The 25250-nt window shown below is 33.2% G+C and overlaps 3 protein-coding genes across 3 annotated transcripts; 2 read left to right on the top strand and 1 right to left on the bottom strand.

The window, feature by feature from the left end:
- Window positions 1-1217: 1217 nt before the first annotated feature.
- LOC113396850 (serine hydrolase-like protein) lies at window positions 1218-9161 on the top strand. The gene is made up of 5 exons (XM_026634915.2): window positions 1218-1361; window positions 5461-5622; window positions 6870-6977; window positions 7387-7663; window positions 8210-9161. The coding sequence occupies exons 1-5, from the start codon at window positions 1310-1312 to the stop codon at window positions 8514-8516; spliced, it is 906 nt and encodes a 301-aa protein (XP_026490700.2). The 5' UTR covers window positions 1218-1309; the 3' UTR covers window positions 8517-9161.
- A 2673-nt stretch (window positions 9162-11834) lies between these two features.
- LOC113396847 (serine hydrolase-like protein) lies at window positions 11835-16699 on the bottom strand. Its single transcript, XM_026634911.2, has 6 exons — window positions 16653-16699; window positions 15089-15156; window positions 13598-13867; window positions 13078-13274; window positions 12754-12851; window positions 11835-12152 (listed from the first exon to the last, which is right to left on the bottom strand). The coding sequence occupies exons 1-6, from the start codon at window positions 16682-16684 to the stop codon at window positions 11858-11860; spliced, it is 960 nt and encodes a 319-aa protein (XP_026490696.2). The 5' UTR covers window positions 16685-16699; the 3' UTR covers window positions 11835-11857.
- A 2825-nt stretch (window positions 16700-19524) lies between these two features.
- Window positions 19525-25250, top strand: LOC113396854 (serine hydrolase-like protein 2). The gene is made up of 7 exons (XM_026634919.2): window positions 19525-19817; window positions 21356-21472; window positions 21998-22150; window positions 22937-23039; window positions 23834-23921; window positions 24490-24587; window positions 24850-25250. The coding sequence occupies exons 1-7, from the start codon at window positions 19763-19765 to the stop codon at window positions 25154-25156; spliced, it is 921 nt and encodes a 306-aa protein (XP_026490704.2). The 5' UTR covers window positions 19525-19762; the 3' UTR covers window positions 25157-25250.

Raw genomic sequence — 25250 nt, 5'->3', positions numbered from 1 at the left:
CTATCGAGTCATTGTCATTCGAAGGCGTAAAAAAGTAAAGCAACTACTTAATATATTGCTGGGCTTATGCCTCTCAATTTGAGGAGATCACCAAGCTGCTCTAATATATACACACACATGTGACAGAATTTCATTGAAATTAGTCACATGGAGGTTTCCTGCCGATGTTTTCATTCCACTAAACACAAGATGAAGGCTGGAAACAGACAAATGTTGCACACCACTCCGCAATGGCCAAAGTTTTATCATCATCTGGGACTAATACACAAAGGTGCATAAACGTGCATTGGAAGCACTTAACAATTACGCAACGATACTCAAAGGAAAATTCGAAGGTGAGGAAATTCTCATTCCGAGGATCCCGATGATCCCAAACGATTGGCCGTTTGATTTTAAACAAATGCCGCAGCCCGCAAACAATTTTTGTTCTTTTTTTTTTATTTAGCCTGAAATTATGTACGCTATGCCTATTTAGCTATTAATTGTAAAAACTATCAGCTAACAATACTATATGATATTTGTTTACTACAGAATGGGGAGGGCATTTATGTTCTTCGTAGTGTAAAAGAAAGTCATTTGTTAATTAACTGCTGCTAGTTATTTGTACGGTGTATTTATATAAGTTGTGTGTATCACTCCCGAAAGTAATTAATAACGTAAAACAATACAGTAATGTAAGATAATGTTAAAACAATGTTCCCGATTCCAGCGTATCCAGAAGAGAGCTTAAATTTCCCGCCAATGTTTTCTTTTTTTTTTTTAATGTTGCCCGCTTCAAAAATCGTAGCGACAACAGTAGTATGGTAAATTTTTGAATTTACACTGCTATTAAATAGCTACAATCTTGCAATGCAATTATTTGTTAGATAATAGTAAATAATTATAATAATAATAGTAAAACTGTTGTTTAATAAAATTAAAATCATTTAAATGTATAAAAATATTGATACAGTAAAAATTTATTCAGGCAACATTAGTACAAGTTTTATAATTATGTCAAAATTCAAACATATTTTTGTATGATAATAATTAATATAGCTAGTATTAGTGTATCATCTATGAATTAACAACAGTACGTAACAATTATTCAAGTACGTAACAATTTAGTAACTTCAATTTATATCTGACATTACGAGTCAGGAAGGTTAGGAATCTTCAAAAAATTTCATGGTCAATATATACTTATATATTCGAATCATAATAAAAGTATAAATAATATTAGACAAATGAGGAAATAGAAGGGTAATTTATAAAAAAACAAATGAGGCTACATTTTAAAATCATTAAAAATTAAAACAAGTGAATTAAAATGAAAGTTTTAAATGAGTGGTTTATTGAAGTTGAATGGGGTAAAGTTGCATGTAAGTAATGATATTATTAAATTATTAACAATATCAAAAGTTTTATTTCGTTATTGTCACTTGTAATTGCATAAATATCTTTTCAATATAGTGTACTTCTTTAAATCCAGAATATATTTCAATACAATTTTCAAAATCTAAAATTCTTAATTACTCACGCCTACGCTAAAATCCTCTTTATGAGAGAAAAAAAAAATATATTTTTTTTCTACGTATATATATAGGTTCTCTTTTTGAATTTATATTTGATATTTATTATAAGCTTTAAATTGTATCATTTACAGTAACTGATATACTGTACACTTTTCTGGTTAAAAATCTTTATTTCTCAATAAGAATAATAATTCACTTATAGTATACAAAATGCTAGTAGATAAAATCAAAATCAAAATATACTTTATTCAAGTAGGCTTTTACAAGCACTTTTGAATAGTCATTTAACAAACTATTTAAAGTAAAGCTACCACCGGTTCAGAATGCAGATTCTACCGAGAAGAACTGGCAAGAAACTCAGTAGTTACTCTTTTTCAACGTCTAAAAATACAGTCATGTTAGTTAAATACTATAATTATACATATATGTATGTTATGTCTTCTGCCTGGAAGTCAACAAGCATTAACTACACGCTTTTTTATCATCAATATACTCTTGTATCGAATAATATGCCTTCTTTAACAATGTATTTTTTACAATTGACTTGAATCTATGAAATGGCAATGTTAAAAATGTCTGCGGAATTTTATTATAGAAGCGGATACCTTGCCCCAAGAATGATTTATTGACTTTGCGGAGTCGGAAACTTGGCGTTCTAAGCTTATCCTTACTTCTTGTGCACATACAATGATTATCACTGATTTTATCAGTGATCAATGCTACTGTGAATATGCATAATATTTAAGATTTTAAATTAACATGGTTATTTTTATTACTAACAGTATTTAAAATGAGATATTTACCATGTTTTTTATTTTTATTTGGTGGAGCTCGATATTTCGACATTATCTACGAATGTCTTGTTAATGAGACTTACGTTTGCGGGTAGATGTTGACGGCATTAGAAGTGTCCATATCGGACTACCTCCTTTCTCGTACGTTTGCTGCGTAAACACTGGTTACCACTACCACTGTCACTTTCACCCCTACTATTTGTTTTATTTACACTCGAAACTCGATCCCGTGTTTTACAAACGAAACTCACCGTATCGATTCGCGAATTTTTTGATATTATTATTCAAGGGTTTGCATAACTTTATCACTGGATTCCATACTTTCGACAGTTGAAACCCATCTTCCCTATTGAAATTACTATATTTAGTAATTTCAATGGCTTCTCGTACCAGTCGGGGTATGTAATGGCGTTCTGTCGCGAGTATCTGAGCATTATGAAACTTGATCCAATGGTTCGGCCCGGCTTCTAGAAGATGTTCCGCGATGGCTGATTTCTTGGTATCATTGTTTTTTACCGCCTTGATATGTTCGTTGATACGACAAGATACCGTACGTTTCGTCTGTCCAACATAGGATTTACCACAACTACAATCGATTTTGTAAACTCCGGGTTTTTCCAGGGGAAAGCTATCTTTAGGTGAACGCAACATTTGCCCTATCTTCTTGAAAGGAGTGAAGATAGTCTTCACCGCATATTTGCCCAGGACTCTAGCTATCTTATCTGTCACTCCTTTAACATATGGCATAAATGCTGGTTGTCTTTCAACCCTGTACTGTCGCAGTAACTTATGATCCCGTGTAGCTGTGTTTCCCACTTTATATCCATTCCGCTGTAGGACCTTTTCAACGTGTGCTAGCTCAGATTGTATGTGGTCTTCATCACAAAGGTCGTATGCGCGATTGGTCAAAGATGTTACTACAGCGTTTAAGTGTCGAGGATGGTGGTGTGAGTTAGCATGAAGATATCGGTCGGTATGCGTTGTTTTCCTGTAGACAGTATGGCTCACAGAGCCGTCCGTACGTACTCCAATTTCAACATCAAGGAATGCTATTTTTCTGTTCTTCTCCATTTCACAGGTGAATTTAATTTTGCTGTGGATACTGTTCAAGTGATTTAAGCAATTCGTTGCACTATCACTGTCCCCCTTTATGATGATAAATACGTCATCTACATACCTCTTCTACAGTTTAATAGTAGTTACAGCCTTTGCCGTTGACATGGCTATCTCCTCGAAATGTTCCATCCAGATGTTGGCGACTAGAGGAGCGACTGGACTCCCCATTGCCACACCATCTATTTGCAAGTAGTACTCGCGTTGGTAAACAAAGTAACTGGTCTCTAGGCAATGGTGTAGCAATTTCATATATTCAGCCGGTATGTTATTTCGCTGTAATTTCACCTTTATAACATCCATACATTCAGAGACCGGCACATTCGTGAATAATGACTCGACGTCAAAACTGACCATCAAGTCGTCAGGTTCAACCGTAGTCGAACGCAAGATGTCAACAAATTGTCTGGAGTCCTTGACATGAGATTTTGTCTGGCCTGCTAACGGTTATAGTACTTTAGATACATGTTTTGCCAATTCGTAGGTGGGCGAGTCAATCTGACTTACTATCGGCCTCAGCGGGACATTTGGCTTATGTATTTTGGGTAGTCCGTATAATTTAGGTGGTTGTATGTTTCTCGGCCGGAGTAAATATTATGTTGTCTCATGTCCAATAGCATCCCTATCGGTCTTGATTAAAGTGGTCGTAGCCCGGTTTGTTCTTGCCGTAGGGTCGTAGGTGACTTTTCGGTAAGTATTTACGTCACTCAGTAGATGTCGTATTTTTCTATCATAGTCTGTGACATCCATAACCACAGTAGCATTCCCTTTATCCGTTCTAAGAACTATTAGGTCTTCATCCTTCTGTAGTTCTCGTAAAGCGGACAATTGATCCGACGTAATATTAGGTTTAGGGGGTTTTGATTGACGTAATATAAGGGCGGCATCTTGTCTTAATATGTCTATTATTACGCTGAATCACTTCCTCAACACTACCAATCACGTCTTCTTAAGGAATGCATTTTGGAGTAGGGGCGAAGTTCAAACCTTTTTCGAGTACCTCCCGAGCGCCTTGCTTCAACTCTTTCTTCGACAAATTTATCACTGTACGAGTATCATTCGAGTTTTTAGAGTTAAAGCCAGTTGGTTTTTGCCGTTTTACTATTCGCTAGAATTTTCTCTCTTTCTTGAACGCACTCGACTCACGAAAACGTTGAGCCTGTTGGTAAGTGATACGGTCACAAAAATCTAAACCTTCCGTTGTCAATGACGCACTGCACTCAAGATGTAAACGATACAACTCACTCCGACGTTTATCGATTTCAAATCAGGTGTTTCGTATAGTTTTACGCAACAACTTTACACTCGTATTTCTCAGAATGCTCGCGGAACCATGAATGTCCGGTCGTGGTTTTATCCGTACACACACTGGAATCACATTTGCGTCCCGACACTTTACGAGGAACGTTAATGCTTCCTCCAAACACTCACACTTTTTTCGCGCGCGCTCTAGATGTTTTACTAATTTTACGCACTCCGGCCCGTACCTGTATTCTATATAAGAATTTAAATTAACATGGTTATTTTTATTACTAACAGTATTTAAAACGAGATATTTACGAACAAGATTTATTTATGAACAAGACATTCGTAGATAATGTCGAAATATCGAGCTCCACCAAATAAAAATAAAAAACATGGTAAATATCTCGTTTTAAATACTGTTAGTAATACATAATATTGTTGTAAATATACTGTGATGCAACAGTCAGTATTCCTACTTTGTTAAAAACATCCCGAAGAGAGTCTCTAGCTCCAAGATTATAAATAGACCGGATTGCTCTCTTTTGTAAAATAAAAACAGATTCAATATCTGCAGCATTACCCCAGAGTAATATGCCATATGACATAGCATTTTGTCAATCAGTAGCAGTACATCAAGGTATACTTTTAGCAGATTTATATTTGAGTTTTAATACATAACATGTGGATAATCTTACAAAAATATATGAAAAAAGAAACAATGCATGGCAAAGTACAACAAACTGTATTTATATATACATAAACATTCATAATATAGCACGCTAAAATATTTCCAGTAATATCCTGGGGAAATCCGAGAGGCCAACCGGTGCTATTTGTGCATGGACGCCAAGATAGTGCAGCTACATTTCTGCCGTTACTGGAACTGCTGTCTGATGATTATTACTATGTTGCATTTGATATGCCTGGACATGGAAAATCAGACACATGGCCCATAGGTTTGTTTATAAGTACAACAACCACTATAACAATTAAAACAATATATATTGAACATGATTACTTTAGAAAATAACTACAGTCTATTAAAAAAAACATTTGCCATCAAAATGATGCAATATCATTGGTCTAGAGCTTAAATAATCTATGATATTCTCTATGGACTTGAAAAAAAATTGTGTCATAAATGTGGACATTAAATTGGTGCATATATGTAACTCTATGCAAGCTATTTAAGTCAATTACTATGGCAAAAGTATTAAAGATTATTAAAATGATGCTGAAAAGAAGTAAAATTAAATTGGATATAAGTAGTTATCTATAAGACCATGGTCAGACCTGCTGTTCTATATGGATCAGAGTGTTGGGCTATAAAAGGGATGACTGAAAGACAATTGCATGTGGCGGAGATGAGAATGCTGAGAGGAATGTGTGGTGTTACGCGAATGGATAGAGTAAGGAATGAGTACATAAGAGGAAGTTTGAAAGTGGCACCGGTAACCGAGAAGCTATCTGGAAACCGGCTGTCTTGGTATGGGCATGTTATGCGGAGGAATGAGGACCATGTTGTGAGAAAGGTTTTGAAAATGGATGTAGATGGATATAGAGGTAGGGGAAGACCCAAGAAACGATGGAGGGATTGTGTGAAAGACGATATGGTTAGAAAGAATGTTACTAGTGAGATGACGTCCGACAGAGAAGTATGGAAGTAGAAGACATGCTGCGCCGACCCCAAGTAAAATTGGGATAAGGACAGGAGGATGATGATGATGATGATAAGTAGTTAAAAGTAAGAATAGTATTATATTATAAATAATAATATCACACTTTTAATGAAACATCAACGGAGCTCAGAATTTCAATAAAAATGTTTATTGTAAAATAATGGCTCAATTCTAAAAGATTAAATTAAACCTTTTGTTGTATTAATGAACGAAAATATATTGATTATATTTACTACAATTAAAAGGTTATATGTTTAAGACAATGTGTGGTTTTAATTTTGTCTTAAAATCTTTAGTCACAAATCTATAGCAATTCCAAAGATATGATATTTACACTAAAAAATATGACATCAATTACCAAAAGTTAGTTAGTTGATTTGGATTTCAGTTGGTATTTCAATAAGTGTGATATATTTATTAAGAGATGTTTGTAGTGAATATTATATTTGCTATTGCAACAGACTACAAATTCTATCGTATATATTATGCAAAAAAAAAAATAGTTTTTTTTAATGAAATTTCAGGAATACCGTTGTCAAGATCTATTGGTATTTTTGTCATTGATAAAATAATTAGACACTTGGGATGGACTAAGTTTATATATATTGGACATTCCATGGGCGCTGGACAAGGTATAATTCTTTTTTATTTTATTTTGGTAGGGTAATGGACCACATGATGGTATGAGGTCACCACACATACAATTTTGTATGCTATAAAATTTACTTGGTACTTTGGCAAGCCCATCTGGGTAGGCACCATTCGCTCAACACATATTCCGCCTAGCAGCAATTAGTATTGTTTTTCGGTTTGAAGGGTGAGTCAGTGTGACTCCAGACACAAAGAACATTCCATCTTAGCCCCCAAGGTTGGTGGCACGTTGATAATGTATGGAATGCTTAATATGTCTTACGGAGCCAACATCTTCATTTAGACCAATGTATCCCATTTGCCCATCCGACCACGTAAAAAAATATATATCCAGTGATGGATGTCGCGTCCACATTAGTCAGAAGAACATGATCATTTATGTAATTTCAGGATTGTTCTATACCGCCATATATCCAGGAAATATAACGAAAATGATCCTTCTCGACACCGACCCGGCTCTATACTACTTGGTCAGAGACGACTTTACAGAATTCTATTCGGTCTACGATGATTTCTATACCAACTATGCGAAATATAACAGTGATGACCGTGTGTACACCAAGTCTGGGGTCTTGAAAGCTGTGATGAGGGCTCGGGGGATGACGGAGGAACAGGCTGAAATTATACTCTCAAGGAATCTGAAGAAGATTGGAGAAGATCAATATAAGTAAGTAATTTATTGTACCAATATTGTTTGTCTGCCGTACCATTTTTTTTACTAGTGAGTAGTAAAATGTTAAAGGTGACTGCCTCACTGGCCGTGTTGCTTGATATAAGGCCACAGATCTAGAGGTTCTGGGTTCAAACCCCAGGTCTGGCCGATAAAAAAATATTGGGGTTTTCTTAGAGAGGAGGCCTTAGCCCAGCAGGCTGCTAATGTTGAGGACAAAAATGGCTTGGAGATTATTCGACCATGCTTTGCCTTGACTGATAGATCAGTGAAACGTTCATTGGATACTTTACTTTTAGAAGATTTTTTTTTTTTTATAAATAATAGTAGGAATGCCCCATTATAAGGCGTTACTAATATTAACCTAAGACTTTTTACATCACTAGGGGGCCCTTGAACCATTGCCCAATTGACGCTACAAACTTATCACTTCAAAGATATTGTCGCTGCAATGATTTTCATGGAATTATAAACACGGATTAAAAAATCTTGCTACCTCCTAGATTTTAAGAGTTATTGTGATCTCTAAATTTTTTTTTCCAGATTACTATGGGACAGACGGATGAAAATTTTAGCACCGATGAACTATTCATTGGACTATTGTTATAAATTGATCTCAAAGAATTGTCCACCGATCTTATACATCGTCGCTAATCAAAGTTTTGCTGACTATCACTCAAAGGAAAAAGTTATTGTGGGTGAACTAATATCGAAATTGGAAAGAAGTGTTAAAAACTTCACAATTTTGAATGTAGAAGGCACTCATGACGTACATTTCATTCATCCAGAGCGCATCAGTGACCATGTGCGTCGGTTTTTAGAAAGAGACGAAGTGAAAAGCAAATTATAATTGATATAGCGTCGTCCCGCTTTCGCATGCAAATAGCCCCAGTTGGCAAATTTTCTTCTTCAACAATCATTGTTATATTTCAACTCACACAAAACTCTTATGAATTAAACGTACCAAAACCTCATGAATGACTCCGTCCATTAAATATGAAAATCTGGTACTTTTCGAGTTTATCGCGTTCAGATAGACAGACTGACTGACAAATAGCGGGGGCACTTGGTTTTATATTGTGAACTTGCTAATGATCCTCGTGACTTCAACGAGGGTCATGCCTGAATATCAGCGCCAGTCGATGTATTGAGCTGAGGCAGTGCGGTTCAGTTCAGATTATATGAAATAAAGCGTCTGAGTCTCGGAAATCCTTGATTCTATTTGATTTTGGTTTCCTTTTCTGTTCCCTAGGAGTTATGGTACCATATGCGTTCTACGTGTTGTACTATAGTTACTTTTTCAGTTTGGTGTTTCGCTGATTAACACAGTGGTCCTATACAATAAATATACCGTACAATACAGATACAGTACAATAAAGACTAAATATAATGTAAATATTTGCATATTTGTTTTGTCCCGAAGTTAAATGACATTACTACTCCGTATTTTATACAGTGTGATTCATCGCACAATACAAGACTAACAACTTTTAAGTAAATTAAAAAGTCTGTTCTCAGAGTAGTAGCTTATCTATAGTGGTAGTGCCACGCTGCATACCTTCGGGTCGCAATAGAATTGGTCAGCATGTCCGCGGAAGCACACGCACTAAAAACCGGCTCGTACCCGGAGTATTAGACGTTGATTTTGTAAAGCAATTTGTAAAAAAAAAAAACAAACATTCAGTGTTGGTAAGCTTCTTCTATTCGACCACCGTAGATCACCTCACATTGTTGAAGATCGAGCTGTTCTCCACCGTCTTAATGCTTTGGCTTTGCTCAGTGACGTTGGATCTGAATTAATTCCGGCACATGAAATTCATCATCAAACGTCCACAACAGCGTGATTTTTCATCGCCCGTGGACATCTGTAAAATCGGAAGGCTTCCAGATGTCCATGGGCCAGTTTCCCCATAATATAATACCCACATAGACGCAAACATACATAAACGTAACCGTATAAAAATCAGCGATTTCTGGAAAATTCGTAAAACATGTAGATGTACCAAAATTTTGACCTTCAAAATGTCTCGTGTGTAAAAATCATATCATATCAGTCAAGCCTCGCCAAATATATTTATTACTCCATAAATATACATTTCTTATCGTAGTATATCATCTCTAGATTAATAAATCATTGAGATATAATGGTATTAACTTTGTTTAACGTTCAAGTAAATGAGAGTTCATTGTCCTTATTTTTTTAACTGGCATTAATCACTTTAAAAGTTATTGGTGTTTAAAGATGTCTGAAGAGTCATTACAATTATGTCCTCCTTTTGAATGTTAAGAATGACACAATCACAAGGTTTACTAACTGTGCAATCGCCTTCTTGAGCACAGATGGTCAGTAGCAAGTTCGTACACAGGATTTGTATACTTTCAGCAAAATGACTGTAGAAGAATGACAAGTGAGTGTCCAATAGACGACAAGCATCGACTGACGGACCAATCGCGTGCAGCCTCAGTGCCTCCGGCTCCTTCATTCCTAGACCTAAAAATATATTACCGTCCTTCCGTTAACCTAATCGCAACTTACAATCAATTATACTAACTTCATACCTAATCGTTTATTTTAAAGTTGCAAATCTTAATTATGAAGAACAATACCGAACCACCACCCCCTCCCCACTCCATCGGAATAGCGAAAGGATTTTTTTAAATTTAATTGTCAATGTCTAGCTCTACGTAAATATTATATTCTAGATTTTTTCTTAATATTATTGTTATGGTGATTTGTCAGGTGAAGGAAAAATGTGATATATTTTAATTAAATGTTTTAATAGACTTGTGTTTTTTGTTTTAACACGGGCACAATAAGGATCTACATACAACTTTTAGAATAAAGAAACAATTTAAAAAGAAAATTCCTTGTACTGCCTAGGAAATTTGAGATTATCTGCTTTTCTCTATAATATACATCCAAAATACACAAACATTCTTTTCGAATCGCTCTGTATTTGATGGAAGCCGCATTATAAGCTGATGTGTAGTTTTAAAGATCGTAAAGATTTTGTTTTATACTATGTAGAGAGATTAGTAAAAGAAAGAAATATTGTCTATGTATAAATCTCATTGTCTTTGATTCTTAAATAGTTTAACAAGATTTATAAATTAAATAGTGATAACAATACACTAAATATTTCTCTTATCTGAATAAAGTAATGGCATATCATGAAGAGAAAATATATTTCAGGAAGTTAGAAAAGGGTAAAGGGACGGACGTTAATTGCCAAAAGACCTCGACAGTCGACATAGTAAATCCCTATGTGTGTGGTGCTGCTTTCTAAACCACCAGTGGCTCTGAAAAACATTATGGAAGACACATTGCGATTACAATCACGTTAATTATTATTATTAACGTGATTCTAATCGATTATGAGTTGAGTTTTGAGGGTCAATTGCATTAATTTCTTTGAATATATTAATGTCATCGCTACAAGGTACTTTATTAATTGCTCAGATTGTTAAACAAGAGGCGGATGGAGCGGATGGAGCACACGGAACAAAAGCGTATACAACCCTCGGGAACTATTATTTTCTCATGATTTTATAGATGCTTTTGTTGTTATATATGATAATTATTAAGGCGGAGAAGCAGGAGTTAGGTTAGTGTATATAAAATTTCATGACGATCCGCTAATAAGTTACGACACGTGACAAAAGAACTCAGGTTCCCGTTGAAATTATTCGTTACGACTTAGGGTTAATAAGAAAAATATATTTTACTAGCTGAACCTGCGGCTTTACACGCACGAAATTTAAAAAAAAACACAAACTTCTAACCCTCCTTCTGTCCCCTTGACGGTGGAGTTTCGTAAATACTTAGCGGATGTCTACACCCTAAAAGGAACCTACCTGCCAAATTTCAAGTTTGTATGTGTTATGGTTTCTGACATTCGTGATTAATCATTGGGTGGTACATATTTCGCTTTTATGTAGGATATACGTATAGATATAGATTAAAAAAACTTGTTTCTTTTTTATACATATATATAAAACACTCCAAATTTCTTAATTTATTGATTTGTTTTTATTATAAATATATTACTGTTTGATGTTTTATATCTGCCGATTCATGACGTTAACCTTTATTTAATAAACTGATTAATATAGTACTGACAGTAAATTATTAATTATTCGACATTCACAATTTAATTCAATTCAATTCTTAGTTTGATGGCTTTTAGTTATTCACAATTTAGCTTTTATATCTTCCAATAAGAATTTTGAAATGTCATCCGCCATACAATCCGGGTTTTCAAGATGAACGTCATGTCCGCCATTAACAATTTTGTATCTGTAATTGCCATGCGGCCAAGCGTACTCATCCATCACGAAGGGTACACGGCTGTACGATCCGTTGTCTATGGAACCTTTTGCTATTATAGCCAGTGTTGGTGTTTTAAGTGGTGTATACATTTCCTTTAAATGTTGAGGTTGGAAAGGTAATTTGAATGTACTTTTCATGCGTTGGTCGTACGAGAATCTAAAAAAAAAAAAAATTTATTATAAAGATATTAATTAAAATAATATCATAGACTATTTGTATAGTACAGCGAATTAAATAAAAGGATAGTAAATGGTCTATTCTAGTCTATTGGCATTGTATGAATTTTTTAACCATTAAAAATTAGAGTCGATGGCGTTTACATCTGTGATACGTTTACACTGGATCACACACTAGCACTTTACCAGACATAATAATAACATAATCAGCCTGTAAATTTCCCACTGCTGGGCTAAGGCCTCCTCTCCCGTTGAGGAGAAGGTATGGAGCATATTCCACCACGCTGCTCCAATGCGGGTTGGTGGAATACACATGTGGCAGAATTTCGTTGAAATTACACACATGCAGGTTTCCTCACGATGTTTTCCTTCACCGCCGAGCACGAGATGAATTATAAACACAAATTAAGCACATGAAAATTCAGTGGTGCCTGCCTGGGTTTGAACCCGAAATCATCGGTTAAGATGCACGCGTTCTAACCACTGGGCCATCTCGGCTGTTTACCAGAACACAAATATATTTGTCACAAAAAAATCACAAAAATCAAATCACAAAAAAAAAGAATACGGTAAAGTTTTACCTGAACAGTCCATCTCCTGCCGGCTCTATGTATCTATCTAAAACTTGATTAGCCGCCTCTTCAGACAGCTGTTGAGCTTTCATTATCATTTCCTTAATCTGCAATAAACGGTCGAAAATATTCAGAAAGGGGGAAGGGGGTCCAGTGCCCCAATTTCACTTGAATACCGTTGAAACCGGAACACAGCAATAGTAAGTATTACTATTTGGCGGTAGATATAATTAATGGGTGGTACCTACACATGTACGGCTTATACCGTTCTAATGATACCGAAAAATATTTAATTAATTTTAAAAATATATATAAATAATTAATTCTAAATACCTGTTGATAACTATACTTTGGCGCGGATTCCTTGCCACTTGTATGTTTTTTATACGACTTATCTTGGTAATGACTTCCGTATATCTCCTTGTACCAGCTCGGTATCTCTTCTGGTAAGATCGTGTGATACGCAGGTACAGGGTCCAAGTCTACTACTTTCGTCATCACACCCGGGTACGCCATATTGAAGTATTTGCCTGGAATGGAAATTGTTTAACATAACAATTTTGTATTCAAGACAAATTGACGATGTCTGATTTCGGCTACAACGGCAATTCTCAACGAAGACTTCATCAAATAGAGTCGACCGATGAATGTTCCGGCGCAGAGTCTTAGCTAGAAATAGCTTTATGGGCTTTTGGAGGTACGAGATTGTAAACATTTACATAATATTCTGTGATACTTCTGATTATTTATTGGCAAAGACACCCTTAAGACACTTTAATTGGCTCAATCCTAGTTTTTGACTCATATGCTTAAAACTAAGCTACAATCAAAAGTATTAAATAAATATAATTACCTACAGCTGTTCCAAGGGAGTGTGCAATGTAAATGAAATGTTCCCATTTAAAATGTTCAGTGACATACTGTAAAGTTGGTACTAGATCCCAAATTGTAAAACGTACTCCTTTGGGGAGATGATCGGAATACCCGTTTCCTGGTAAATCAATACTGACGTAGAAAAAATTGGTTGGCAACTTGAGAATAAGAGGACGGAATCCAGAACAGGGTACGAGACGACCAGGGCTCAATAAGACTGGTGGGTTCTTGGAGTCACCCCACGTTAAACCTGAAATAAATAAAAGAGCAACAATCTGTTAACGCCCTCTGGCTGGGCTAAAGCCACTTCTCCTGATTGAGGAGAAGGTTTTGGGGCTTATTCTACCACTTAGTCACGATGCGCAATGGGGGGATACGCATGTCAAAGATTGTTATCCAACACATGGCGTTGCACGTGAATCGCGAAATGCCTCATGTGTTGGATAAAAATCCCATGTTCCCATCCCGATGTTCTCATTTATGTAATGTAGAATATGGTCAAATATTATTTGACAATATTCTACATCTATAAGTCCGAAACAGAGGTATAAATTATGTTTTGTCGTACCATGTTTAATAAACAAATGGAGTCTTTGACGACGTTACCAACCGTGAGGTGACACTACTCCGAATGACCGTATTCAACTTAAAAAAAAGTACAATAAAATAAATAAACCAGTTTATATTAAAACTCATTATACTATGTTTGAAAAAGTACTACAAAATTTTCTAATAAAAAGAATATATTTTGGCAATATAATAACGCTTTCATGCTATAAACTTAAATTAAATTTTAAACCTTTTTATTCCCGCAAAAACGATGTCACTCATTTTGGTGACATAATTCTGATAAAAACAATAATGGGTCTATTTTGCACTACTTTAACACTCATTGAACGTTAACAGATATAAAAACATGGCGATCTTTGGGAAAATAATTAATTACAATCGATATCGTTGGTGTGTAGTGTCTTGTTATACGAACATTAGCATTAAAACTCTAGAAAAGTTGCTTATCAAAGTGCCGGGTGATATTTAAAATAAGTAAAGTTTAGTTGGAACTCGCAAAACGAGAATATTATCATGATCAACTTAAGTCGATTGCATTTAGTAATTAAAATCTAATAAGACTTTGAATTTTTTCCTGTATTTGTATAAATAAAGTTGATGGTAACATAACCTATAATTACTAAGAACGTTGGTAGATATGTACCTAGCTGTTTACATTGAACCGATAGTTTTTGCCTATATGACGTCACACCATGGCGGCTCGTGATTTACTTATACTACTCATGATATACAGATCCAAAAACGACTTTTAATTTTAATATAATAAATCAATAATGCTTTATGACTCAAAATCAGCATATTTAAGTATATTTCAACATTTCAAGATAGACTTTTGAAAAGTTAAAATATACTTCAAAAGCAAGTTCAGTTTTGTTACCCAATATTAAAGTTTAATAAGTACCTTTTATATTTCCCCACGGAGCTCTTATTGTTATTTCTTTCTCTGTTGATTTTAAAGTTGACATTGCCCTGTAAATATAACTTGATTAAGTAACTTTGATTTTTAAAGTACTAGATAATTTTAAAGCTATGTTTGGTAAGATTTAAAATTACGAGCATTCATTTGTAACTGTTGTTTGGTTGATGGTTGTAGTGGATTACTATAAACGTAAACTGGGCTATTCGTAGCCGGTAATTTTAGAGGCAGCTTAAGATTTTAATTAGTATAATAAATTATTCATATGTACTACAGACTTTACGAGATTTTAATTGTCAACCCGATGATTTCTATAAAAAGCCTGAAAAACGTGGTCACGCCGTTTTTATTCTTAACAGTATTCTAATCTTAACATAAGCATTATTAATATACATTTTAAATATTCAAATCCTATCTTTATTTTGCATTAATCTTTAACGACTCCCTTTTTGTATATTTAATATTTTACATAAAAAAAAATTTAATGACAACATTACCACAATGACAAAAACTGTGATATTCATCTCTACACATTATTAATATATAACTTCTTTTCATGAAAGAAGTCCCGCGGTGGATTGTGGAACTAAAAGATACTTTCAAATTTGAATGATCGGCCATGTTGTCGTTTGTCGATGTTAAAAAAACTTGCAAGTGATATATATTTTTTAATTTTAGTATTTTTTAATTAATCATCAAATAATTTAATCTTAATTTTATTGCAGGCGTGTCCGAAAAAACTGTGATCAGAATTACAAAAGAAGGTGTTATACCTGCAGCGAGTACTTCAAAAAAATTGTCACACCAGGGAAAAGTCCGAGATCAGGACCGAGTCATCATATCCACGGCTAGTGATAATGAAACAGAATCGGACTCTGTTTCCATGAACTCTTCCGACAGTGATGTTAGTATGACCGATGTAACTGATCATAATTATTCAATAAAACTGTGATTTCTTTTTGTTTTTTTCCCTTATTTTGTGATATACAGAATCCCGCTTAATATCCCGGAAAATTCAAAATAAATAATCAAATTACATAATCAATATTAATAACGACACTAATAATTCCATCTATTCAATAATTTTCATTAATATAATAATAAATATATAAATAAATATAAAATATTGTCAATAAAACAAATCCAATTAAATAATTAATAAAAATGCAACTTATACAATTAAACAATAAATATAAAATTTAATTAATAAAATACTAAAAACAAATTTAAAACTGATATTCAAATAATAAAACATTCTTGATATGGTATCTTAATATTCATAATATAATATTTTCCCGTAATGAACCCTGGCAACATTATGTCGCGCGAATACAGCGCTGCGTCTGGGGGACTTCTTTCGTGAAAAGGAGTATATATTAATTTTTTGTCCATTTCTCAAGATGTCAAAGTTCAATAACATAAGATGTTATGGTAAATTAAAACGTATAGACATGTCATTAATATCCCCCTTCAAAATTAGATTAGTAGATATCTCTCACTGATAAAATAATAATCTTAATAAAACCCAACCTAAGTAATAATAATTTACCTGAATAAAGACAGGCGAACACTGTATCCCATATATTTAATATGTTCAACACGTAATATAAACTTATACTGTAACTAGTAAAACAATCTACAGGTACGACGGAACTCGCTAATCTTATGCAATATACAAACCTTATCTATCAAACTTACGCATCGTCTGTATTATCACGATAATATTTAATATCTATCTATACATAATATAACTATAGTAACCGCCATGAGAAGCTATAAATTTTGTAAACAAGGGTTCAGGAGTTCATAACATTTGGACCAACAAAAAAAATGAATTTGTTTAAGATTTAATGAATTATTAAGTAACAAATATTAATTAACATATATTATTTAAGAATAATTATTCGTCAGATTCAGATGTTTCCATTTCTGTGTCAGAATCAGTGACATGTATCACGAAGCTGTCTACAGTTTTATCAATCATCTCATCGATTTTGGAATAAAAATTATCTTCTTCCTTGATAACGAAACAATAACAAAATTAACAATAACAACCAGATCCGCGATATATGCAAAGCAATGAAACAAACTCGTACGCATTCGAATCTCGAATGACGCGTTTATTTCAAAATGGCGTCCCGATAGTTTACAATCCCTGCGACGGACGCGTTCCGGTACCAAAAAACACAAACGATGCGTCGTTAAAATATGATCCGACTAAATTAAATAGGTTGTTACTTTCATATAACCCGTCTATATTTCATGTCGATTGAATATGGTCAATTTATTATTATCTCGCAGTATAAAATGTTTATTTAGTAAAATATGTTTGTTTACATAATTTATAGCTTCTCGTGACGGGTATATAAACAGGGAAAGACGAAATAGTTCATTAAATTTACCCTTTGGTGACTATAATTTCGTACCCCCATATCTCTCACCAATTTGACGTATGAATGATTTTAAATACGGTACAATCCAGTACAAACTAAGCACAATCAAATGGAAACCAAAAATATAATTATTGTCTTCAACTTCACACAGGGAATGAAATTCGCAGTAAATCTCATAAGATTAAATCAGCAAGTGAATTTTAGCGTCTCAAAAGACTTAAATAATCGTAAATGTTATTGTGTAAGGTCATATATATGTTAAATTATATAATTATAGGTACTTTAGAGCAAAGATAAAGACAATTTTAGTTCCACAAAAAAATTATGTGAGTATTTATTATGTTTCCTGCTTGGTAACTGCATAGCGTAACCTTCAAATAATTCAATTTATAAATAAAAATTTCAGTAACATAAAGTTTTTTGGAATTTTAAAGTGGCACTTTTTGACATTATTTCTTTTTAAAACTTGTTTGAAATTATGCAAATTAAAAAGGAAGTTGAATTTTAGATGTAATTCATTTGTTAATAATGTTTTAATTTTATTATTAGTATTTTTTTATGTCGTTTCTCAAAAACTTAATTCCATACCTTCTATCATTCTAATAGGTTTTATATTTATTTATTTATTGGAAAAGTTACACCATCAACATATCACTAAGCACTTAAAGTTAATATCTGTTGGGTAACATACAAAATGATACGACTTTAAAGGTGTAATTTAACAGTTAATTGCGACAACGAATTTAAAAAAAAACTTTAGATATACTTTGCGTTATAAATGGAAAATTATAGAATAGCATTAAATACAAATTTATTCTTTTTAAATTAATGAACACTAATAAACAGAATATTAAATACAAAAATGTATTTATTGATTATATAATATTGTTAAATTTGCTTGAAAAAAAGACGATGTAGAATTTATACGAATAGAAATGAAAACATTTTGATTACTATTTAAACTGTATGCTAAGATAGACGTGTCTACATTTTTTTTTTTTATTTATTTATATATTTTGTCTCAGACATAGTCCATATTTTAATTTTAGTATTACATGGCAACCTTATAATTAATGTTAGTAAAAAAAAAATATAATAAAATAAAATCTATACATGCTCTTTTTTTTTAAAGTAACTTATTAGTTGTATAGTTGTTACTTACCTCGTTGTTAATTCAATACTGTTATAATCATTTTGTGTGTATTGTCATTGGACAAACGTACTCAAATAAAAAGAAATTGAAACAATTGGATAAATAAAATAACAGATAAAAATTAACGAACAATATTTACACTTTCATTGCTAACATCAACATTGAACAGTTTATTTTCGTTCAAAGTATTTTAGTTCAGTTTATTTTATAATAAGTTGAATAAAGATAATGATGTAAATTAATTAATTTTAATATTAGGAGTACATCGTACATAGTGGTACTCGTGGTTCATTTTATTGTTCATAGGTTTGCAGACTGGCAAACAGCCCATCTAATAAACCCTTGTCACCACCGCTCGTAGACATTATCATTATAAGAAATATAAACCGGTTTGAAGGGTGAGTGAGCTAATATAAGTACAGCCACAAGGGATAAAACAAATGGATAACAAGGTTGTTGGCGAATGAGCGATGTAAAGAATGGTTAAAATGCTAAAAGTCTATGGACAGTGGTGACTACTCACCATCAAGTGGCCCAATTGCGAGTCCACTTCTCTAAGTCAAAAAAAAAAACAAAAAAAACTCCGTTTCTATTAATTTTTACAAAATAATAATTAACAGCTTAACCATATATTTATAAATAGTTAACATATAATGATGTGGTTGATGAAAAACACAAATAACATTGGTTAATAATGTACCTTATTATTTTAAATAAAACATATTTATGTATAATAATGAATAATTTTTTTGTACTCGTGTGTGATGTTTTAGGAGTACAAGTACTTCAATATAAATAAATACGATTGACGTTGAATTAGAATGAGCACTTGGCAACACATAAACTATGACATAGTATGTAATATTGTGATAAAAAATTTAATAAATGAATATTTAATATATTTGTACTATAAAATATAGATAATACTCTTTTGATATTATATTTTTTCTGTATGCTATACAGATCTTTTCATATTCTGAATGTATGGATATATCAAAGTTTTGTGATAAACTAATAATAGTAATATCTTGATGTGATAAGGATATTATGTTGATTCTTTACGAAGTTATTCTGTGATATACATATTTTTATAATCATATTTAATAAGTTAAAATGACACTTTTAGAAAAAGAATGGTTTATTCAAGCTCCATGGGGTCGTTTGTCCAGTAAGTATATAATGCTTAAGGAAATAATAAGTTACGTTAAGTCTGAAATATCCTTATTGTTCGAAATTTAATTTCCTCGTTTTAGTGGAATTTGAACCCTAAACTTTACGTTAGCTAATTCAAAATAAATTGTATCAAAAACGTCTATAACCTAATAGATATATGAAATATTTCAATTTTAAAATGCCATATTACTAAAATAATGTTTAAGAAACTACTAACTATTCACGTACTTTTATTAAATTGATATATAATTATCAAAATAATATGTAAGTATATAAATTAATAAAGACACTGTAAATTAATGGGTGGTAGGGGTTCGAAGACCTTTTATCTGGTATGGAAATTGTGCTGAGTTCATTCCGCCACACAGCTGAATACATATGTGACTGCTTTGATACTACACATGAGAGTTTCCCCACAAATTCCTTTACTGAGCTTGATATGAAATATATACACATGTTAATCACAAGAACTTAGTAGGACACAGCTTTAACCCACACTCTTTGGTTATCCTCATTGTTAATTTGAATTACCATTAAGTCTATCTTGTTACTTTTTCCTATTTTTCATAAAGATTTATATTTTAAATTATTTTTTTGTCATTCGCTGAAATATAAAGTATTTTTTAAGCAAAGAAAATGTTTTTTCTTTTTCTTAAAACATTGGTCTTGATTAATATTTTAATTAAATATTTTTATAAATTAATATTAACTAATTCTCTGCTTAATGTGTAACAAGTGTTAAAAACTAACCACTAAGTTTATAGTTGGTGCCTTGAATTTGTTACTTTTGTGAAACCCAATAAATCTACTTGTTTGATTTTGAATAAATAAAAATTCACACAATTTAGCCACTCGGCAATCATGGCTCAGTTATTAATTTTGTAATGCTAATAAAATATAATATACTTATCATTAAGTCCACATAAGGCTAAGCTACAAATGTTGCTTAAGTGGTGTTTACTTAAACAATGCTATCTTTTTCATTCTAATGTCAAATCTATGCTGAGAGAAAGAGAGGAATCTCAATTTAACTTTTACTGATATCACTATTGAGTTCTTAGTCTTGTTTAGTTATTATATCCAATATATATTGGTTGTTACTACAGAGTCCTGCCCCATAGACCTGACTGACATATCTGTCTAATATTATATATACTCAAGTAATCAAAGACATTTAGATTTAGACATAGGCAATTTTAATTTATAAATAAAGACAATTATGCCAATAGTTATGTTATTTGTAATAATGTAGTATTATTACTTGTTGGTTGGGCTCTGTGATAGCCTGATTGGATAGGTACCACCTAGTCAAATAGGAATATCTTGCATTGATGTTTCAGTTTGAAAGGTGAGTAAGCCAGTGTAACTACAGGCACACAGGACATCTTAGTTCCCAAGCTTGGTGGTATACATTAAGAATGTACAAGTTGTTTAATATTTATAACATTGTAAATGTTTATGTGGTTTTGTGTTATTATAAGGTAAGCCATTTGTAAGTCTACCTACCTATTTAAAAAATACCTTTTTCTACAGTTGTTGCGTGGGGCGACTGCTATGACCCACCGGTTCTGGTCTGCCCTGGGTCCAAAGACACCGTCATTAGTTTCAGACCTCTCATTGAAATGTTACCAAAGAATTTTTATTATATTGGTAAGTATTTTATTCGTATTTGGACTAAAGACTTTCCTAAATACTATATTTTACAAAAATGATAATATTTTCGCCCACGGTTTCGATCGCATTTTAGGGAATGTATAAAAAAAGAGCCTATGTCCTTCCAAGGAGTTCAAGCTTACTTGCTCATTGGAATTTCATCAAATTCGGTTCAATGGTTTGTGAAAAGAAAATCGGTGAAAGAGCAACAGACAGTTACGTTCGTATTTATAATAATAGTTACAAACTATAAATAAATATCTGTCCACGTGTGGGGGGGGGAGAGGGGCGTCAGATGTTGTGTCCCCCTATGTTCCCTATATATTGATAATGTGTATACAAAATTTCTAGTTTATCAACTGATAAACTAGAAATTTTATTAAATTTTATATTGTTAACTAACAATACCTGGTAGTGGTCACATTCCATCAGATGACCCATTTGCCATTTAAACTTGGAATAGAATAGAAAATAACATAAGAATATATTTTTTAGTCGCAGTATTATTTTTTTTTATTTCAGGTTTCGACCTGCCAGGTTCTGGTAAATCGGATCACATGCCGCGTGGCCTTATGATCAGCATGTATGACCTTCTATACAGCATCCAAGTCGTCGTGAAACACTTCAGATGGGAGAGTTTCATTTACTTGGCACATTCTATGGGTTGTACTTTAGGTGAGATGCTTTTGGAAGTTTTTACATAAAAAAAATTTAAGTGAAGCTAATGGTGTTGCCACATTGCAGTTATAAAATGTTATAATAAAATATTAATTTATTTTTAATAGGGAAACTAACATATATCCGTACTATATTAATAGCATAGTATAAAACAAAGTCGCTTACCGCTGTCTGTCCCTGAGTATGTTTAGATCTTTAAAATTACCATAAGTTTTTGTAATAGATAGATTGATTCAAGAGGAAGGTTTATATGTATAATACATGCACAATATAGTAGAGAAACATTGATAATTTTAGAGGTTTCTGAAGTGATGACGTAAATAAACACATTTTTGCGCTTACATCGCGAATGCTGGTGGAATCCTACGAGATAGATCAAAATAATGTTCTACATTATTGTAATCTTAAAAAGGTGCGATGGTATGTGTCTATCTCTTAGGGATAGCCCATAATAACCATTTTTTATCCTTTACTTTTTACGAGAAATAATGGCTTATTTTCGAAGCGATTATAAGCAATACGGCATTAATCCTTATCCAATTAAGTACCTTAAGTACATTGTGCATTTAATATAGATCAATATGGCCCTTTACAGCATGTAATTTAAATTAATATTTTCGAAGATATTACAGATTTAAAACGCAGGGACATAGCGGTTCGTATTGTCTAATGACTGAAAAACTGTGAACGTTGTAAGACATTCTGTAGTATATTTAGTGGCAGTTTGCACCCGGGCGAAGCCGGGTCGGGTAGCTAGTAATTAATATATAAATTAATTTCCAGGTAAACTATATGATCTATCATATCCAGGAAAGATAAGCAAAGCTATTGACCTGGACCCTCTCACGTTAGGTGTGGTGGTTCCCGTGGAGGAATTTCCTAAATGGTAAAGTACAATAATCATTAAAAATCAACAAACATAACTGCCATGAATTTATTAACTTTAAAGCCGACGTCACTCGGGATGATGTAAGGATTTATGCAAATATTTTAAGGTATTTGTAAGATCATACTTAATACATACACAGAGCCGGATCTACCATATGGCTTTTTGGGCTTCAGCCCAGGGCCCCGTCGATTAAAGGGGGCCCCAGCTAAGTCAAGTCAAAGTAAAAAATAGACGATAATTCGTATGGTTTGAGTCCTGTGAATCCCGCAATTAATCAAACCTATTCAATTAATTTAATTCAAGTCTACGTTCAGATATGTCATAGGTGGGCCCCTAAGTAGTGTTAGCCACCAGTGGTACCAACTTACGGCCAACTCTACCGCGCGCTCATTGGTCGAATCGAATAGCGCGCGCTTCCACGGCTTCCCGTTACAAACTTCCGTCCCTTTTAACAAAATCAATCCCACGGATTGCATGAAAGCGACAGGAAAAATGTTAAATTAAAATGTGTAACATAAGAATTAATTTAACATTATTATTAGGGTAAAGGTTGAAACATACTCTATTATTAAGACGGACGCCCGTCCGTCCGTCCGTCACCAGGCTGTACTGCTCTTGAACCGTGATAGTTAGACACTTGAAATTTTCACAGATGATGTATTTCCGTTGTCGTTATAAAAACTAATACTAAAATACAGTTTTTTTTTTAACTTTGTATATATAATGGTACGGAACCCCTCGTACGCGAGTCCTACTCGCACTTGGTTATTAAGCATATTTTTTTTTTTTAGGTACGAATATACATTTATAAAATATTTTAATGATTATAAAAAGTTTAACATGCCAAGAGAAGAAACACCAACGTATGACAGGGAAATGGTAAGTTTATTAATTTAATCGTGCCCCCCCCCCCCACTCCTAACACAAATGATAAGCTTAAAAGCTATTTACCCCTCGATAGGAATATAAGTCATTCCTTAATTAATATTCGGATTAGCTACTACTACTTTTAAAAAAAAATGTGTGGCATATACCAACTTTCATTTTCCTTCTTTCCGACAACAGTTTCGTCGACGTTGATAATCATAATGAATATCATAGATTATAATTCAAGATGTCTACCAATGACATCGCGTCGATTAATTTCAAGGTCAAAGTCTTTAACTCCAGCTGTGATTGGAAGAGATTATGTTTTATACTAATACGGTCCGTTACAACTGATCATGCGGGTTCAAACCCAGGCAAGCACTAAATTTTAATTTCTGCTTATAATTTCGTGCTCCGAGGTGATGGAAAACATCATGAAGAAATCTGCTCGTATCTAATTTCAATGAAATTCGATCACACGTGTATCTCATTAACTTTTTGGTTACTTCTAAACCTTCTCAAAGACAGAGGAGGCCTTAGCCCATAGTAATGCATGTTTTATATGACATATGATTTACAGATCGTATCGAAACTGATGAAACGTCGCGGAATAAGTAAAGAATTAGCGGGAGAAATAATATCTAGGTTATCGGAGCCGGTGGGGAATGGTCTTATCAGGTACAAATATTCTTTAAACTCCTTAGTAAATTAATACTGTCTTCCGGTTGTGACGAAACTCGGTGTTCTGCGTACGCCAGTAAAGTCCTAAAAAAATGAGAATTTTCATTTGTAGAACCTCATTCTATCCGTGTGAAGTCAGGACGGATAGGTAGTTATATTATAATTAAAGTCCACCTCTATATTTTTATAGATCTGTGCTCTTATTCAAGTTCAAGCTATGTCCACTAGATGGCGCTATAACAACATTTTTTTTTTTCAGATATACCTTCGACGAACGGGTCAACTTTCCAATGCACTCCCCCTTCCCCCCTGAACAATTACTTAAGCTCTTGAACTCCTTGAAAACGCCGACACTGACAATAATAACCGACGGTTCTATAAATTTAGGACATTTTGCGAAGACGCCATTTTTATTGAACGAATCGTCGTTGTCTGACAACTATAGAGTGAAGTTAGTCACAGGAAACCACGATGTTCATATCGCTGAACCGGAAAAAGTTGCATCGTTTGTGGGCCAGTTTCTTTTACATGGTTTAGAAGGTTTAGATAATAAGGCGAAGTTGTGATGTTTTTGATGAGGTTATGGTTGTTTCATATGGGGAAAGTAGAGTATTATATTTTAGTAAAATGTACAATTTTTAATTAAAATTTATTTACTGA

The sequence above is a fragment of the Vanessa tameamea genome, chromosome 29 (assembly GCF_037043105.1).
Source record: "Vanessa tameamea isolate UH-Manoa-2023 chromosome 29, ilVanTame1 primary haplotype, whole genome shotgun sequence".
In the NCBI taxonomy this organism is placed as follows: Eukaryota; Metazoa; Arthropoda; class Insecta; order Lepidoptera; family Nymphalidae; genus Vanessa; species Vanessa tameamea.
The sequence above is the reverse complement of the archived record's forward strand: the minus strand, read 5'-3'. Positions and strand labels throughout refer to the sequence as shown.

Coding starts and splice junctions, on each gene's coding strand:
- LOC113396847 (XM_026634911.2), bottom strand. CDS start 16,684: ATGGGATACAGTGTTCGCCTGTCTTTATTCAG. Junction 12,852..13,077: donor CAAAGTATAGTTATCAACAG/GTATTTAGAATT, acceptor CGTTTATTGCAG/ATTAAGGAAATGATAATGAA. Junction 12,153..12,753: donor GCAGGAGATGGACTGTTCAG/GTAAAACTTTAC, acceptor TTTTTTTTTTAG/ATTCTCGTACGACCAACGCA.
- LOC113396854 (XM_026634919.2), top strand. CDS start 19,763: ATGACACTTTTAGAAAAAGAATGGTTTATTCAAGCTCCATGGGGTCGT. Junction 21,473..21,997: donor AAAGAATTTTTATTATATTG/GTAAGTATTTTA, acceptor TTTTTATTTCAG/GTTTCGACCTGCCAGGTTCT. Junction 23,040..23,833: donor GTGGAGGAATTTCCTAAATG/GTAAAGTACAAT, acceptor TTTTTTTTTTAG/GTACGAATATACATTTATAA.
- LOC113396850 (XM_026634915.2), top strand. CDS start 1,310: ATGAAAGTTTTAAATGAGTGGTTTATTGAAGTTGAATGGGGTAAAGTT. Junction 1,362..5,460: donor TGAATGGGGTAAAGTTGCAT/GTAAGTAATGAT, acceptor AAATATTTCCAG/TAATATCCTGGGGAAATCCG. Junction 5,623..6,869: donor ATCAGACACATGGCCCATAG/GTTTGTTTATAA, acceptor ATGAAATTTCAG/GAATACCGTTGTCAAGATCT.